Consider the following 18,065-nt stretch of genomic DNA (forward strand, 5'->3'; position numbering starts at 1 on the left):
TGGCTGTGTGTGTGTGTACTGGTGCATGGGGTTGTGTGGCTGTGTGTGCTGGTGCATGGGGTTGTGTGGCTGTGTGTGCTGGTGCATGGGGTTGTGTGGCTGTGTGTGTGTGTACTGGTGCATGGGGTTGTGTGGCTGTGTGTGCTGGTGCATGGGTTTGTGTGGCTGTGTGCACGCGCGTTCTAGAATGGCAGAGTTCTTTGTGTGGCTGCGGGCACACCCACCCCCACCACCCCCACATCAGTGGCGGCTGCTGCTGATGCAGGCGAGTGAGTGGGGAGCGATGGCCGGGGCTGGGATTAGGCCCAGGAACACACGGAACGAGCCTCTTGACAGCTCCTGGCTCCTCGCCCAGTCTTCCCAGAGCCTGGACAGTGTAACTCACCCAATGATTTCACACACACGCAAGACGGGCTGTTGCCCTTCACTGTACGCTGCCGTGTGTTGATGGCGAGCGACGAACGCGCGTTCGGCCAAAGGTGGTGAGAGAGAGGCTAAATCTGCCCTCGCTGGCAAAACGGATCGAGTTTGGCAAAGGCAGAGGGATTGGTCAGCAGGACATTGACAAGGCGCGCGTCCTCTCTCTCTCGCCTTCGTTACCGGTCGAAGGCTCCCCCCCCCGTTTTTTAGTGAAAGCCACCAAAAACAGAACGAGTTTACATGGGGCACGCTGGATCGAGGTGTGTGTGTGTTGTGTGTGTGTGGTTCGTGTGTGGTGTGTGTGTGGTTCGTGTGGTGTGTGTGGTGCGTGTGTGTGGTGTTGTGTGGTGTGGTGCGTGTGTGTGGTGCATGTGTGTTGTGTGTGGTGCGTGTGTGTGGTGTGTGTGTGCGGTGCGTGAGTGTGGTGTGTGTGGTGCGTGCGTGTGTTGTGTGGTGCGTGTGTGTGTGTGGTATGTGCGTGGTGCGTGTGGTGTGTGGTGTGTGTGTGGTGTGGTGTGTGTGTGGTGTGGTGTGTGTGCGGTGCGTGTATGGTGTGGTGTGTGTGTTGTGGGGTGGTGTGTGTGGTGCGTGTGTGGTGTGTGTGTTGTGCGTGACATTGGCTTCCTGCCAAGTGTGGGGAATGCGCATGGCTGCGCGTGCGGGTACATGGGGGAGCGGTGGCGCGGCGGTTAGCGGCACTGTGCCGTGAACCTGGCGATCCCGAGTTCGATTCCCGCCCACGGTTAAGACGCAGAGATGGATATCTGAGACGATTCTGCGTCCTTCCCCTAGGTCGACTCGGCCTCGAATGAGAATCTGGTTCGGTGCGTAAACATCCTAAACCCGCCGTGTGCCCGTACCGGCCGCCTTCAGGGGTATCCGCTCATGGCACTTGCCCCAAAACATTCTGTTAAGGTCGCACTGCACAGCGGATCTCCTTGCCTGCGCGTGTGTGTGTGTGGTGCGTGTGTGTGTTGCATGTGGTCGTGTGTGTGGTGTGTGTGGTGTGTGTGTGTGGTCGCGCGTGTGTGGTGCGTGTGTATGGTCGTGTGTGTGTGGGGCGTGTGTGTGGCGCGCGTGTGTGGTGCGTGTGTGGTGTGTGTGTGTGGTGTGTGTGTGTGGTGCGTGTGTGTGTGGTGCGTGTGTGTGTGGCGCGTGTGGTGTGTGTGTGGCGCGTGTGTGGTGTGTGTGGTGTGTGGCGCGTGTGGCGCGTGTGGTGTGTGTGGTGTGTGTGGTGTGTGTGGCGGGTGTGGTGTGTGTGGTGCGTGTGTGGCGCGTGTGGTGTGTGTGTGTGTGGTGTGTGTGTGGCGCGTGTGGCGCGTGTGGCGCGTGTGGTGTGTGTGTGGCGCGTGTGGTGTGTGTGGCGCGTGTGGCGCGTGTGGTGTGTGTGTGGCGCGTGTGGTGTGTGGCGCGTGTGGCGCGTGTGGTGTGTGTGTGGCGTGTGGTGTGTGTGTGGCGTGTGGTGTGTGTGGTGTGTGTGTGGCGCGTGTGGTGTGTGTGTGGCGCGTGTGGTGTGTGTGGTGTGTGGCGCGATGGCGCGTGTGGTGTGTGTGGCGCGTGTGGTGTGTGTGGCGCGTGTGGTGTGTGTGGTGCGTGTGGCGCGTGTGGTGCGTGTGGCGCGTGTGGTGCGTGTTGCGCATGTGGCGCGTGTGGTGTGTGTGGCGCGTGTGGTGCGTGTTGCGCGTGTGGTGTGTGCGTGTGTGGTGTGTGTGGCGCGTGTGGTGCGTGTGGCGCGTGTGGTGTGTGGTGCGTGTGGCGCGTGTGGTGCGTGTGGCGCGTGTGGTGTGTGCGTGTGTGGTGTGTGTGGCGCGTGTGGTGTGTGTGGCGCGTGTGGTGCGTGTGGCGCGTGTGGTGTGTGCGTGTGTGGTGTGTGCGTGTGTGGTGTGTGTGGCGCATGTGGCGCGTGTGCGTGTGTGGTGTGTGTGGTGTGTGGTGTGTGTGGCGCATGTGGCGCGTGTGCGTGTGTGGTGTGTGTGGTGTGTGGTGTGTGTGGCGCGTGTGGCGCGTGTGGCGCGTGTGGTGTATGCGTGTGTGGTGTGTGGTGTTTGCGTGTGGTGTGTGCGTGTGGTGTGTGCGTGTGGTGTGTGCGTGTGGTGTGCGTGTGGTGTGCGTGTGGTGTGCGTGTGTGGTGTGCGTGTGTGGTGTGCGTGTGTGGTGCGTGTGTGTGTGGTGCGTGTGGTATATGTGTGGTGCGTGTGTGTGGTGCGTGTGTGTGCGTTACATTATTTTCATTTGCGCGTCTCGAGGTGGTGATGGTTCGCGCACCTGCGCTGCACGAACCCGGGGACCTGCGTTTGATCTCTGGCCGTGGCTAACGGAAAGTGGCTTCGGAGGGATGATCTGAATCGGTCCACGGTTTGACCACGGGCCCACGGATTCCACCCAACACACTGCTCTCGTCCAGCTCGGCGAAAGTGTGGTCTCGCAATCTCCGTGAGAAAAACGCTCGTTTTTTATGGCTTTCCGTGTTCCAGCAATGTTATTGATAATGGGCTGCAATTGACCTGGAATGAATGGTTCTTTACGATCTTCGCCCGTAGCTCACGATCGCTCCCAAGCGAGGTTCCATGTGACATTACAGACTAATGGCACACGGGTCTCTGTGATTACAATTGCTGCACACCTGGTGCAGCGTGGTTGATGGGATGTGTACACAAAAATACTTACGTTTTTTTTCATTTGGAAGGATATGTATTCTCCACAACGACACAAATTATTATTTTGTGTTGTGTATGATGCAGATTTGTGTCAAACTAGAACCCCGATCGAGAGAGAGGGCCCTTACCTATAAACACCTGGGCAGTTCACCAGCATTGGTTCAAGCAAGTCTGACCGCTGATGAGACACTGGATGTCAAAACCAGTCCAGAAATGTTCTGTAGTTGCACTCCCAGAAGGCCGTGTGACTGATGGGACGTGTTAAAACATACATGTTATATGTGGTGAGGCATATATGTTATATGTGGTGAGAGGAGGCGTATTGTCTGCGTATTGATGTTGTCACTGCCTGTCAAGTTGGTTGCGGTAGATACATGCACTTCGCCTGGGACAAGCGTCGCGGTGACGTCAGCGCCACTTAGTGGTAGACGGAGGTTACTGGCGTTATTGTTGTTGGTGCACAACGCTGTGCTTGCTGTCAAACAAAACGCAATTTTTTTTCCTGTGTTGATCAAAGACAACACCGGGCAGGGAGGGAGGGACTGCCTGCACCCTGTTCAGCCTAGTTCCTGGCCCCGCCAAAACAAAGCAGGGTGGCCTTACAGTGTGAGCCGCTGCAAGTAAGCGGTTTCACATGGGGCTCACCAGACCCTCCACTCCCCAGAGTTATTCGCTCACTCGGCTGCGTGTTAATGGCTGCCGCACTTAACCACCCTGACAACTCGCCGGTCCAGTTATTGCCTGCTGCTGCTTTCAGAGAGTTCTCACCGCAGAGATTTTCAGCTTTCCCGAAGCCAACCCAGCCCAGCGCAGCACGTCCGCCGAGACCGCAAAGTCTACAGAAATGTTCGGAGGACATCGTGGCACCTGAGCTGTTGTCCAGGTTATTACTCACGGTGTTTCCCCATTAACCGGCAGAGCGAGCAGCGGGTTTCCAATCGGCTTTGGGAGATCCGCTCCAGGGTTGCTAACACGAATAAAACTTTGTGGGGGACTCAAAAAATGTAACTGAAACTAATTTAGTAATTAACAGGTAAGGCCCACTGAGCTATATGGCTCTATTTCAGGAGCTTCATGGCCACAAATGATAGCTCAACAAAGTGGCTTATCGTGTGGAAATTTATAGCAGCCAAATACTCCAAACGCAAGTTTCTGAATGTGGATGGAAAAACCGGAGGACCCGGAGAAGAATGCACATGGGGAGAACATGAAAACTCCAAATATACGGGCATCAGAGTTGATATCGAACCCACGACATATTGTATACCAGTCAAGGTAGTTAACATCTGACCACAAACAGTAGTTGTCCCGTGGATTGACTCGCTCCCATCATAGGAATGTGTAATGTACACCACTGGCTCAGGATTGTAAATCGGAGATGAGCACCACTGCCTCAATGCACATTTGAGCAGAAAATCGCTATTGGCGCTGGAAATGTGTGTTTACCCAGGGTAGATTCACCGAGCCTCGAGACTCTTTTTCGCTTTGATTTTGCGGCCGAGGGCAACGCGGTTCCAGTCAAGTAACTTACTGATTGCAAGTCATTTTTTTAAAATGTGGAAAATGTTGACAGTGCGACGCTGGCATACGCTGAACGGCCTACTCCAATTGACGCCATGGGATCTTCAATGTCCACTGTGAAGCAGGCGGAGGCGTGTTTACGCTGAGCACACAGCCAGGGTGGGCCCCACTGAATTCGAACCCTGAGCCTCTGCAATAAAAAAAAGTTAAGAATGGGCAACAGTAAGATTCGCATTGACGAACCCCAATCTCATATATACATACACCCCACACTGCACCCAAAACTAGCTCTAAATCCCTCACCGTAGCTTAACTAATAACCACAGTTTTTTATAATTATGTAACCATTATCCACATACTTGCTTGGCACACCACCAAACTCTCGTTTCTCATGCCACACATTGCTTCTGACATCAAACCGATGGCCTCACATTGGGACAGCTCTCTTGCCCTTTGCCTCTATTTGGGAAAATTAGTCTTGTTGACTTCTGGATTGGGTGGTAAACATCTGGGCAGAAATGCCGAGTGGCTGATGAGATGTGTAAAACTAAAAAAAACCTTATATTTTGTACGTGGAGAGAGATATGAGAAGGAGGCATTGGCCTTTTCTTCATTTGTATGGAGTTTTAACAAAAACGCAAGAGGGCTACAAGTTGTATGTTTAACGTTATAAGCCAATCTATGGCATCCGAGGGTGGTAGCTGAGTGGAGTTGTCCACTTGTATTGGGGTAGCTCAGTGGACGAGTCTGTGTGTTGTATTGGTGTATCTTAGTGGACTAGACCGCTTATTGTATTTGGGGTAGCTGAGTGGCCTACTCTGCTTGTTGAATCGGGGTAGCCGAGTGGACTAGTCTGCTTGTTGTATTGGGGCAGTCATCAGCGATGTGCGCCTGATGGATCGCCTATGCAGTGTGGCGGAGTCCCTGATCGTTAACATTCATGGAGGAAATTTCCGCACACATTATTTTCCATCCACGCGGTGGTGGTGCGTGACGGTGGTCGGGATACGGTGGTGCTGGTGGTGTGGCGGTGGTTGGTACACAGTGGTGGTGGTAGTGTGGCGGTGATTGGGACGCGGTGGAGGTGGCGGTGTGCCGGTGGTTGGGACGCGGTGGTGTTGGTGGTTGTTGGGACATGGTGGTGGTGTGGCGGTAGTTGGTACACAGTTCGGTGGTGTGATGGTGGTTGGGACGCGGTTCGGTGGTGGTGTGGTGGTGGTGTGGTGGTGGTTGGGACACGGTGGTGGTGGTGTGGTGGTGGTTGGGACGTCACGGATATTGAGAGCGGTCCCCTACTGCCGTCGGGGCAGCAGAGAGGAACCGGCACTGTTCCTGCGTGGGGCCTTCGGTGCGGTTCTTGTTCGGGATGCCACTGCCCCCCCCCCCCCCCTGTGTCTCGCGCCGTTGGGTGGCGCTGGGGGTCATTCTCGGCCGACAGCGAAGTCGAGGCGTAGTAACATTTATTTATTATTTATTTTGCCATCTCCAATCTTTTGCGATATCACGTTGACACTGATGCAACGTTACTCGGATCGGGAGGTTGCCTATGGGGCAGTAGTATTGGACTTGCAGTAATCACATGTGGAATGCGCACAATTGAATCAATCGCATAGGGTTACAGGGCTGCACGGGAAGGCAGTTCCGGTGCACATTCCATGCCCTGTGCACACAAAATCTCTCTCAGTCTCTGCAGCCGTTACAGAAACTGTAGCCGCCTCTTAAGGAGGAAGGGAGGGCGTACAGTCCGTCTACAATTATCTAAAACTACAACACAAATAAGAATTAACAAAATTCACGAGCGGATAATATGCCTCCCTCACGTATCTGCCCCTCAACGTAAAAAAAAAGTATATATTTTTTGCAACCCGTTGGCCACATGAACATTCTGGGAAGGGCGGACCACATTTGTGGTGCCGGTTCAACACAAGCATAACTTTGAACCAGTTCTTCATGCGACACTGCTGCACTCACAGATGTTTACAGGCGAGGACCCTCTTTCTGTTAGACATGGGACCTAGAATTACATAAGAGTTCTAGATTTGAAACTTTCGTGACTGCAAGGATTACTCTTAGGTTTTTTCGGTAAAGTCACGTAGGTAAAAAATAGAAGCTGTGACTTCTTGTCTCGTTGTCTGTTAAAAACTCTAACAGATAGGTGAAATTCCTCCCCGTAGACAAAGTAATCAGTGCTTTTGAGGACAATATAAAGATACAATAATACGCCTAATTCTGCAATTGCCAATCTACAGCAACAGCTCCTCACCATTAATTCCCATCTTATGTAACTATCCTGGCCATCTCAATATCAGGCACTCTTCTATTCCAAACGTCTCAATGCTATTCTATTCTTGCATAGGGCAGCACTATGTTACAGGAGCTGAATGCCAAAGCGAGTTCTGCAAGCCACATCAAGAGGGCTTCGGGAGAGAGAGTTCGTGCAGTTTTAGTTTTCCTCCACCGTTGATAGAGCGCAGACCACACAATGATTTATGATACATAATTTTGACTGCATGGCCACAATCGCACATCTGTCGCTTGTCTTTAATGTTGCGACATGTATCGCTATGAGTCTCTATGTATCTACGTGTCTCTATGGGTTTACTCTATTGTTCATAGTTTGGTTTGCATGGGCACAATCGCACGACTGTGGCTTGTGTCTTAAATGTTTGATTCATGAGGGAGATGTGTACATCAGCCTATTGATGTTTTGATGCGGTTGCTGTTGCAATGCACGTCACACGCGTAAATACGATGCTTGTTAAACGATAACCGGTAATCTGCTGATCGCTCTCAGAACCGGTTACCGGTCCCGAAAGTCAGGAACCAATAAACATTTCCAGTCGAATTTCAGTATCAAATGCACCCATTGGCCATTCGCGAACGTACAATCCGCACGACGGCCCAAGTCACCGAGTGGTTGGTTTTCCCTCGCATCTCAGTACGAAGGTAAAGGTGCCGCCCTGCACTTGCTCGCTCGTGCCACAGCTGGTAGAAGGCCCTCCACGAGAGTGGGCTCTACAAAAGGTATCTGGGCTACTCTTCCACGCTGGGGCGGTGACAGAGCCCAGCAGTAGTGGAGGTTCATGGTTCAGGTTCTGCGGCCGCCTTGGGTAATGCTGCAACCCGGTAACCATAAATAGTTTGGATCCCCTGACGTCATTCCAAAAGAGTAGGCCCTTATGTGGCAGCGTCAGGATTCATATTTTTCAAATGCAAAAAAAAAATCAGAAAATGTCTCAATTGAGATTACGCACAGCAACAATCATCACCCTCTACTGGCAGACCAATGCCCACTTGCAGGCCAGGTGCTGAGTCACTTTGTGCCACACAGGGACAGTTGCTACTGGGCGTACCCTTTGAAATGTGTTAAAATGAGGTGTGATGTATGTCAACGATCGCGTGTAAATCGCTCTGAGACGCCCCAGCGTAAAGGAGGGTGTCTCAATTAAAAGCGAATCGTTGTTTTCACAGATGTATCACGAGCATGTTGCTTTCTTGTAAAGTAAAATATTTTGCCTGGATAATCCCTTTAGATAGAGAATCTAATTTTTTAATCCTTTATATTAAGTTTGCGTGCTTGCTTGCTTGCTTGCGTGCTTGCTTGCTTGCTTAGGACCGTGCAAATCTTTCGGTCGTTTTTTAACCCACTTCCCGTGATCCAATCGAGCTGACATTTTCCACACAGACTCGTTGTGCCAGACAATTATTGTTCGTGAAAAAAAATCCCAAAATTTTACACTTTTTAGGCAAAAAAAATGATTTTACATATATTCAAATAGAACGCATTCATGGCTTTGGCTGAACGTCAGAGTGTAAGAGCCCAGAGCGTAACCCCTCCACAGGCCGTGGCGGAGTAGCGCAGTTGGTAGCGCCCTCGCTTCCCATGCCAAAGGTCGCGGGATCGATCCCCGCGTCCTCCACAGGCGAATATATTTTTAAATCCTTTATATTAAGTTCGCTTGCTTGCTTAGGACCGTGCAAATCTTTCGCTCGTCTTTTAATCCACTTCCCGTGATCCAATCGAGCTGACATTTTCCACACAGACTCGTTGTGTGTGACAATTAATTTTCGTGAAAAATAATTTCCAAAATTTTACACTGTTTAGGGAAAACAAATTAAATATTTAATTCCCAATTGCTTAATACTGGCAGACAATCATCTGACCCATAGGTGGCAGCCATCTCAAGCCAGAGGACGAGAGGACTCTAGCCGCCACGCATATAAAGGATTTAGAGTGAAAAACTTTGTTTTTACGGGTTTACTTGTTAAGGGTGTTCAGGGCGTCAAGTGACACATACGTAGCAAACACGTGATGACATGCGTGTTGATGATCCAGCACTCATTGATTCACACAAGTCACTCATTCACCAGCAGTCAGTTACCTGCGTATCACTCTTCTGTCTCTACCCCTATGGTCACTGTTCTAATGAACTTCCATAATGGATTCCTCCGCCCATGTTGAGGACTCGGTCCACCAGACACCGACTATCATCTCATCCACACAGTGTTCAACCACCACATTGCAGGACACAAAAAGACAATAATTCACTCACCCACTCTGCCACCACACTGCAGTTCACTACACATTCTACTTCTTGTCTCTCACTACTCCACTCTGGAATTCCTTCCACTGGCTCTGCAAGGCTGTAAACCAGAGATGAGCACCGCCTAAATGCTCATTTGAGCAGGAAATCCACTTTGATTTAAGACTCTGGGCGCGAGTCTGCGTGAATACCGTGTGTGTGCACGTGTCCTTCCAGAAAACATTTGGCATACAAACCACGGAGCTCGTGCTGCACGGGCTGAAACCGGGAGAGCGATACTACATTCGCGTGCGCTGCCGGGCCACCAGCTCCCCATTTTGGAGCCCGTGGAGCGCCGAGGTTGAAATTCAGCCGCCCATCGGCATAAACCAAGGTGCGTCACTCATGCCATGTATGTGGCAATGCACGGGTGTGAGCGGTGTGAGCACTGGGCTGTCTGGCTGTGCCAGTGCAGATTCTGTGTGTTGTGGGTTGTTGACCTTGCGTATTTTTTTCGGAATTGGATATGCTGGCTTCCGATTTGAATCCAGCAGGCTGCCCTGGCTAATACTGTGGACGTGTTAATTATAACCCTGCTGCGTCCATATGCTTCACTGTCAGTGGGACGTTAAAGATCCCATGACGTCATTCGGAAGACATAGGCCGCATGGTCAAATTTTGAAAATTAGCAGGACCACCCCCCCCCCTGCAAAAGTATTGAGACTCCATGAGGCTTTCCTGGGTAAAGGAGTGTAAATATAATTATGTAAACAAATCTTCGTGTATATATGGCCCATGAATTATAGGGGTCGCTAGTGTTGTTGTGGTTAGTGTACTGTGCTTCCAACCCGATGAGCCCAGTTCGATTCCCGCTCACAGCCAACATCGGTGATGGTTATCTCAACTGGTCCTGGGCTTCCCCTAGGTTGACTCAGCCTCAAATGAGTACCTGGTGCAGAGTGTCAACAACAGCCGTCCACCCCCTTCGTGTGCATTTGTATGCGCTAACAGAATTTGCCCCAACAGTCTGTTGAAGGCTACACGGCAGACCTTTGAGATGGCCGGTTAGCTCAAGGTGTCTACGACTGAACAAGACAACCACCATACTCCGTTTTGTCTTTCACTTAATTTTATTAAATTCCTGCTCTGACATCGGTTCAAATGCCACGTGTTGATCTCACAGCACAGTGAATGGGAATTGTACGACCCCACCCCCTATAGTGGGAAATGTTTTTTTTAAGGCTATTTGATGGCTATACTTTAAAAAAATCCCACAAGATATTTTTTCCACGGTTGTTTTCTGATGCATGGGAGCATTGCAAGAGTATTTAATTTGTTCTTCACCTTATGGTGAATTATCATGGCCCTTGATTACCCAGAACAGCCTCGTTGAGCCTCAAGACTCTATTTCGGAAGGGTCGTGCTAGGTTTTCGCAGTAAGGGAGCAACAATTGCTGCTACGTGTGTTACCAATTGAGTTAATTGCGGTGGCCTACTTTCCTTGGAATGACGTCGCAGGATCTTGAGCATCCACTGTGAAGCGGACGGCTCGTAGTGTTTTTGTCATCAATACGTACACCGCCGTGACACAGAAAACACAATCGTACTGTGTTGTGGTGTGGGTACAAATTCAAATGTAAAAGAGCATTTGATCCTACAGTCTATGCGGCTAATCGGGGGATCTCGTGCGTGTGTGTGTGTGTGCACCAATGTCTGCAGTGGCACAGTGGGCTGTTGGCGTGACACTGCTGGCTGCCGTAATGGGTGCTATGGTGACGCTGCTGTTCCTTGTCACCCTGATCGGCACCCGCAAAAGGTAGTAGAGGCAGTGCCACGTCTGGTCCTCGTCGGCCAGTGTATCAGACTTGCAGGGGCGACCCATCTCGCAGTGTATTTATACGAACGTTAACACCATCAGAGTTGGAAGAAGGCCTCTCCAAGCCGCCACCACCACCCGTCGTGCAAGGGTATCCAGAATGCCAGGAATAGGCTCCACATCTCTTTATTTTCCACCATATCCCAAAAATCTATTATGCCATAGAACATTCACACACTGGCCTCAAGCGGCAAGTACTTTGGACAGAGCTTGAGCTCCAAAACCAGCGGCATTCGGTCACTCGACTTCCCAGAGCACAGTCTAAGCGCCCACACACTTAAATGCTTTTGTCGTTCCTTCTCCTAGGTGAAAGTGCTCTAGGGTGCAGTCCCTTCTTTGCTAGCACTTCATCAACAGTCTCTACCACCTGCCCAAATCCCTTCGAGCCGTACCAAGCCTTGCCCAGGCACCACTTAGTTTTCTTTTAGGCAATACGATGCCTCTTACCTGCGTGTGTTTTATAATCCACGTGTTCCTCTTGCTTCCGTCTCGGTGTCAATTCCAAGGGTGCACCCCTCCACGCTCTTTGCGCACTCTTCAGCTTTTCTTCCATTGTCTTTGTCAACGTGTGTTGTTTCTGAATCGTGAGTCATAGCAGGTAACGTACACCAATTCACGTTCACAAGTGTAATTTCCAAATGATGTAGCCCTTATCACGAACACAACTAAGTATGCCTTAAATGCTTCTATGGGCATAAAATCGACACGAATGTGTTGTACAATAAACAATATATTAACCAAAAAAATCTCTGCTATGGATAATATATTACGTGGCCAGTGTGTCCGTGCCTCGTTGTGGTTTCTATTGAACGGCATCCGTGTGATACTGCTAAGTGTGTACTGACACGTCCTCCATGTGACCCCGGCGATTCTTATTAATTGCAGGATCAAGAGAGTATTTCTGCCGCCAGTGCCAGGACCACGCATCACAGGGATGGATCATGACCTGCTCAAGGTGGCGGCCGGGCTATAATAAACCCACGGAGCAAAGGAGCCTGTCTCATAAGCAAACGAAATCAATAAGCAGACGATAGGCCTTCCTTCCTGTGTCTTTCCCTCCACGTAAAAAAAATTAACTATTTATTTTTACACATCCCATCAGCCACACGCAGCTATATGGGAGTACATAATTTCAGCAGTATTTGTTCAAAACAAGCAAAGTGGTGGGCCGCGACTGCGGCGGTGGTGGGCTTTCTACCAATCAAAGGGCTGCAGGCAAAAATTAGCATGTCAATGCAAGATCGCCAGGCATCCTTCACGGCGAGTGCACCTAGGTGGCTATATTCATATAAGAGATTAGTATGTTAATGGAAGATCGTGAAGCAGAAGCCTCGAGGATGGCACGCGAGGTAGCTGTGTTTAATCTGTTTATGTAAAAAATCAGAGAGCCGAAAATAACAACTAACATCGGAAGGTGGTAGGCTGGGAACATCTTTGCCAGTTATGACTTAAACTGGTTAATAACGTCCTTCCAATGATTGTTCAGTTTGTACCCATCTTCTCGGCCCACCACTTGCATTGCATTGGCTGCTGACATTTGGGCTACGCCCATTTCAAACCTTTATAAGCAGTTGTCTTTAGAAGCTAACACCCCCTTTTCCTGATTATCACCGCTTGTGTTGCGATCGAAACGTTGTAGTTTTTTATTTTGTTATTTTCTTTAAACCGATCTCCATGACTTTACCGAATGATCCTGCAGTCACGAAAGCTTTAGTAGTTTGGTTTGCTTAAACAATTGGTTCAACGCAGGCAGAACTGTTTTTTTTTTAAATTAAACTAGATTGGATCGTTATCATATCCTGGCAAACAGTTATACAATCTGAGAAGTACTGTTGAGTATTATCTTGCTTTGTAGAGTTTTTGTTTAACGCAGTTGCTGAGCACAGGCCCAAAACGTCAAGCAGCCGAGTAGCAAACAACACTCTCAGAGTTGTAATAGATAAGTGTAACACGTTTTTTAAAATTGAATATTGCTATTATTCCTCGTGAAACAAGGAGATGGGAGGGAATTCCAAAGTGCTTCAGTGCGAGGGAATAAGCAGAAAGAGAAGTGTTGTGGCCTGCAGTGTGGTGGGAGAGAGTGTACATGCATGAGTAGGTGAGTGAGTGGGTGTATCGTTGTAAACTGCACGCGGTTGAGCGGATGGGTGAGTGACTGAGTGGGTGAGTGGGTGAGTGAGTAGGTGACAGGGTGTAGGTGAGTAGATGAGTGGGTTACCGAACCTCCTGCCAGTGAGCCTTGGACAATTCACGTGGGCTTAAAGTGTACATAGCCTGGCACAAGCATCGTGGTGACGTCACCACCACTTAGTGACAAATGACGGTTGTTGTGTGGTTACCGAGTGGGTGAGTGTGTGTGTCGTTGTGACTTGCAGTGTGGTGGTTGAGTCGTTGGGTGTGAGAGAGTAAGTCGGTGAGAGGGCGTATGGGTGAGTAGATGAGTGGGTGTGTGTGTTGTGACCTGCAATGTGGTGGTTAAGTGGTTTGGTGTGAGAGATTGAGTGGGTGTGCCGATGAGTAGATGGGCAGAAGTGTGTGTTTCATTACCTGCAGTATGTTGGTGGTTGGGCTGCCCATGTTTACGTGTTTATTTTGTAATGTTCGTGCAGAAAACTCCACCGGAGGAGCTGCACGGGATCTTCGCGCTGTTCCACAGCTACACGCCTGCGCGCTGCGAGGACACCGACTCGTGGGCAGAGTGCGTCGAGGTGGGGCTGGAAGGGACCAGGGAGAGCAGAGGCCATGACATCAATGGGGAGTGCGGGACCGGAGAGGGTGGAAGACTCCTGGGAAAAGCGAGGCGTGTCAGAGGAGGTGAGGAGAGCGAGGAGGACGAGGAGGATGAGGAGGCGCTAGACTCTGGACATGAAAGTTCTGCGAGCGCGGATGGGAGAAAGGGAGTGGGCAGCTTGCCGAGTAGACTGGGCTTGGACTCAATGCTCTTGCTAAGGGTCAAGGCCACTGCCACCGCATTCACTGCCGTGCAGGTGAAGGGTCCTTCGCAGGAGAAGACAAAGCATGCGGGCGTGTCCAGTGAGCAGGTTTCAGGGACAGACTTCACCCGAGAGCTGGGTGCTGGAGAGAGCCCCAAGTTTGTGGCACCTCCTCAGCAAGGCCCATCGGGCCACTGTGGGTTCGGAGCCGTGGCCGTCTGCAGTGCGGACAGGTCGGCAGTGGGTCGATGTACAGATCCGAATGGGAAAAATGCGAACGAGCCCGTCGGCATGAGGTCGGGACTGCTGGACGTGTACGCGCACGTAACCGACATCAAGGCCGACGGCAGCATCCTACTCCAAAAGACGGCGAGTGAGCCGCCGGTGCCCTCTGGGAAGGGTTCACCGGAAGAACATGGACCCATGGCCCCAGCCGTGCCCTCGGCCTCTGCCCTCTTGCCGTACGTGCAAATCCCTCTGCACTCCGAGGCAGCAGCGGCAGCGGCTGCCGAACCAGGAAACTCGGCTGACGAGCAACGGGTCGCCCAGGAGATGCCGTCCATTCCGTTGTGTTATGACACGGCCTGCAATCCACACTCAGCCAGCACGAGCAGAGGAAGCCCTCTCATGGGTGGATATGTGTCCTCAGAGCAACTGGGTGTGTTTCAAGGCCAGCCAATGGGATTGCATGGTTAAAGTGTTCAGGCGATTGCAACACTACATTGGATCCATAAGATGGTATCTCTGTAATTAATGTTGGCTTGCACAGACACCCAGGGCTTTACGCGCTTGGGCCGGCAGAGAGGTTGTGACGTGCCACCGAAATGTTATTTTTCCTCGGGGAGTGGGAGGGGGAAGTGAATATTTTTGCACAGCGCTACAGTCTTCCCAACCACATGGGTTCTTCTTACAGCAGAGACGGTCGGCATTTTGCAGTTCACACCAGTGCCCCCCCGTGTACCATCTGGCGCAGTGCAGCAGAACAACTGCTCGTGTGAAGACGGAGGAAGTGCTGAGCAGACGGATGTGACGTGGCATGGAAAAGGCACTCGAATGAGCAAGCGGTGGGGGAGAAACAGCGCAGACATTGACTCGGGTTGCCACCGGTCCTGGTGTAACCTGATTAAAGTCCGATAATTGGCATCCGTGTTCTGGGTGGCAGGAAATGAGGCGTGCCCGAGATCTGGTGCCGGTATCCTGTTGAACTTTACGGAAAGTCGAGTGACAGAATGCCTCTGGTGTCGGGGCCCAAGCTCTGCCCAGAGTTCGTGTGGCTTTAGGCCAGTGTGTGAATGTTCTTTGACATAATAGTTGTTTTTGGGATTCTGTGGAAATTCAAAACATGTGGAGCCTGTCCCTGGCATTCCTGGACACCCTTGCAAACAAGATGTTCCATCTCAAAAGATTTTTCTAAGTGGAATATATGAAATGTGTTTTCTTCTTCTAATGAAACAGGTGGAGAGGACTGTCATGTACTTGAAATGAAGACACGGCATGGATTACAATGGAACTGACACACACCACGCTCCACTTTTATACCGTGCTAGAGTTGATCTTCTGGCGCAATAACGGGCCAGTTGTTGATCGACGGGAGAAATTTGGCGATAGTGGCTTTTTAACTGACGTTGGAATTATTTTAGTGATTGTTACATATACGATGCAACTAATCTACCTTATTGGAATGTACACACCTAGTTTAAACGAATGTATACGCTTTTTGAAATATTCCTCGTTTTTGGAACTCGCTTACACTAGAAACAGGCATTTTTTTTTTACAAAAAGCCGACGCGCAAATTTGTATTTTGTAAATAACTGTACATGTAATAATAGCATCCAATGCGTATTCACTGTATAACTGTATTGATAGTTTCTATAGTGCGTGTTTGTAGATAGACTGATGGATGCATGATGCACGCATCACGTTTGCATAATAGGGTTGCACACAATGCCGTGTAGATTTGTTTTCTTTTGTAGGCACAAAACGACACTTGGCAGAGTGTTGTGATTGACGGTACTGGGAAAAGAAAAGATCGTCGACCTTCGGCGCTGTGTGCCCCCGCTCCCATCTTTTGCAAGGCGACTTTTTTTCTACGTGCCGTCAAATCTCGCCACGATTATTGACCCAGTGCTCTTCTTGCGTCGTGTTGGCAGTGCGGAATTGTTGTTTTTGTACATTTCTCGTCGACGCGCGCTGCGGTGATACGCACGAGACGTGAAGGGCAACCCCAACCCCACTTCCTTGGCAGTTTTGATTTTCGATGTTTTTTTGACCGCACGCATTCCGACACTGCAAACGAATAATAATATCCATTTCTTGAACTGGCCATGGGGGTGGGTGACTCGGTGGTACAAGCAAGCGGCTCGCAATGGTTAAGGTTGTCGAAATTGAACTCCTGAGTGATAAAAAAAAGAATGAGGACCACGTTGTGGGGAAGTCAACAAGCGTGTTGGAATGTGGAATTTCCACCACTGGCTCTGCAGGGCTTTTAAACATGAGATGAACACCAATGCCTCAATGCTCATTCGATCAGGGAAATGATTGACTGGCATTTATACTGCATTAAATGACAAAATAAGATATATTCAACTTCCCACTGGTTTAAGCTCAGGGTAGAGCCAGGGATTTGTACCTAGGATTTCACAAGGGCCGGTTCAGTACTCCGATACATACTGTAGCACCTATGGCATCAGTCACCCGCTCATGACGAACACTTTGAGACTTTTTAAAACGTAGCTTCTGAGCACAGGGGTCAAATGCCCAAAATGTCAAGGTTCCAGCAAAAACAGCACCGTCAAAGTTTCCATAGATCAAGGGTTAACACGTTTCTTGCAGCTAGCAATATTATTTTAAGAGCTTGGAGGGAGATGATGAGAGGAGAGAATTCCAAAACTGTGCGAGGGAAGAAGCAGAAAGAGAAGTGTTTGACATACAAGTGTGGTGAGTCAGTGGGTGACGCGTGAGTGGCTAAGTGATTGAGTGGCTAAATGAGTTCGTGAGTGGATCCAGGGGGTGGGTGAGTATGTTGTTGTGGTGACCTGCAGTATAGTGGTTGAACAATGTGGATGAGATGAAACGGTGTTGTGTGGCTCGACAAAGAGTCAAGCGTGGGCGGCTGAATCAATGACTGCATCTCATGGGAGCGGTAACACGGTAGTGGCGGTAAAAGAGTGATGAGGAGGTGACGAATCGCCGGTGAGCGAGAGACTGGACGTGAATCGATGAGTGATGGATCATCAATCACCGTCCGCTGCTTTGAGGTAGCAGGACCTGGCTGCTCCACCACAGATATGCACCAACACGCACACAACATTTACCGTATTCACACCGCGTGTATGGTATTTGTCGGTACTGTTTTACTAATAATGTAAGGCGTTTAGCAAGCGGACATACTGTATTGAATGTACCGTGTGGTACTGGATGTATATACAGTACAGTATCTCCAGTATACTGTATGTACATACAGTATGTACAATGTACATATTTTCTGTTCATGTACTCTATATATATGAATGTATTACACAATAAACAGTACATATAAATGCATGGTTCCACACTCCTGCCTATAGGAGTTGCGCGATGCCCCTTTGGGTGTATAGGCATATGTATGAATTACATCAGTGTAAAAACTGCTTCATCCCCTGTAAGCATACTAGTGGTCTGAGTATCAGGGGTAGTCCCAGAGTTGACTTATTGTTAAAAACCGTACACTATGTTGAACGTATATAGGCATGCGATAAATTTCAAGACCATTTTAGTGTTTTTTATTAATGTAAATATGCTGCTAAAAGCAACATCCCATTAAAATGCATGTGATTAATGTATTTTTCCTGAATACGTTAAATAAAGGACTGGCATAACACTCATCCGGCCTCGTAGTTGTGACATGGCAAGTGATGGTCCCGCCGTGCATACCAGATTATTATTCCACGTCCAATTCATCATTGCTTCAAGCGGAGCCGAACTCTTGATGCTGATTAGACACTGAATGTCGAACCCGGTCCAGAGTTTGTTTTGCTTAAACCAATGCTGCTGAAATTATGGTACTCTCAGGAGGACATAGGTGGTCAATGGGCTGTGTAAAATAATACTTAAACGTGCGCTTTCATGACCAACATGTGTAGGTATGTCAACTTT

General features: G+C 49.8%; 1 protein-coding gene across 6 annotated transcripts in view; it reads left to right on the forward strand.

Annotated features, from left to right (window-relative positions):
• LOC144941068 (uncharacterized) overlaps positions 1 to 17,788 on the forward strand; it is a 74,579-nt gene extending 56,791 nt beyond the window's left edge. For 5 of the 6 annotated variants that reach the window (XM_078867506.1, XM_078867503.1, XM_078867505.1 and 2 more), the window contains 4 exons: positions 9,359 to 9,515; positions 10,841 to 10,937; positions 11,883 to 11,952; positions 13,607 to 17,788. In XM_078867506.1, the coding sequence (XP_078723632.1) occupies positions 9,359 to 9,515; positions 10,841 to 10,937; positions 11,883 to 11,952; positions 13,607 to 14,626 (1,344 nt within the window). In that variant the 3' untranslated portion in view covers positions 14,627 to 17,788. The remainder of the gene's footprint in view (positions 1 to 9,358; positions 9,516 to 10,840; positions 10,938 to 11,882; positions 11,953 to 13,606) is intronic. The other variant, XM_078867507.1, reaches the window with a different exon arrangement.
• The last annotated feature ends 277 nt before the right edge of the window (positions 17,789 to 18,065 follow it).

Source organism: Lampetra fluviatilis, chromosome 24 (assembly GCF_964198595.1).
Source record: "Lampetra fluviatilis chromosome 24, kcLamFluv1.1, whole genome shotgun sequence".
In the NCBI taxonomy this organism is placed as follows: domain Eukaryota; kingdom Metazoa; phylum Chordata; class Hyperoartia; order Petromyzontiformes; family Petromyzontidae; genus Lampetra; species Lampetra fluviatilis.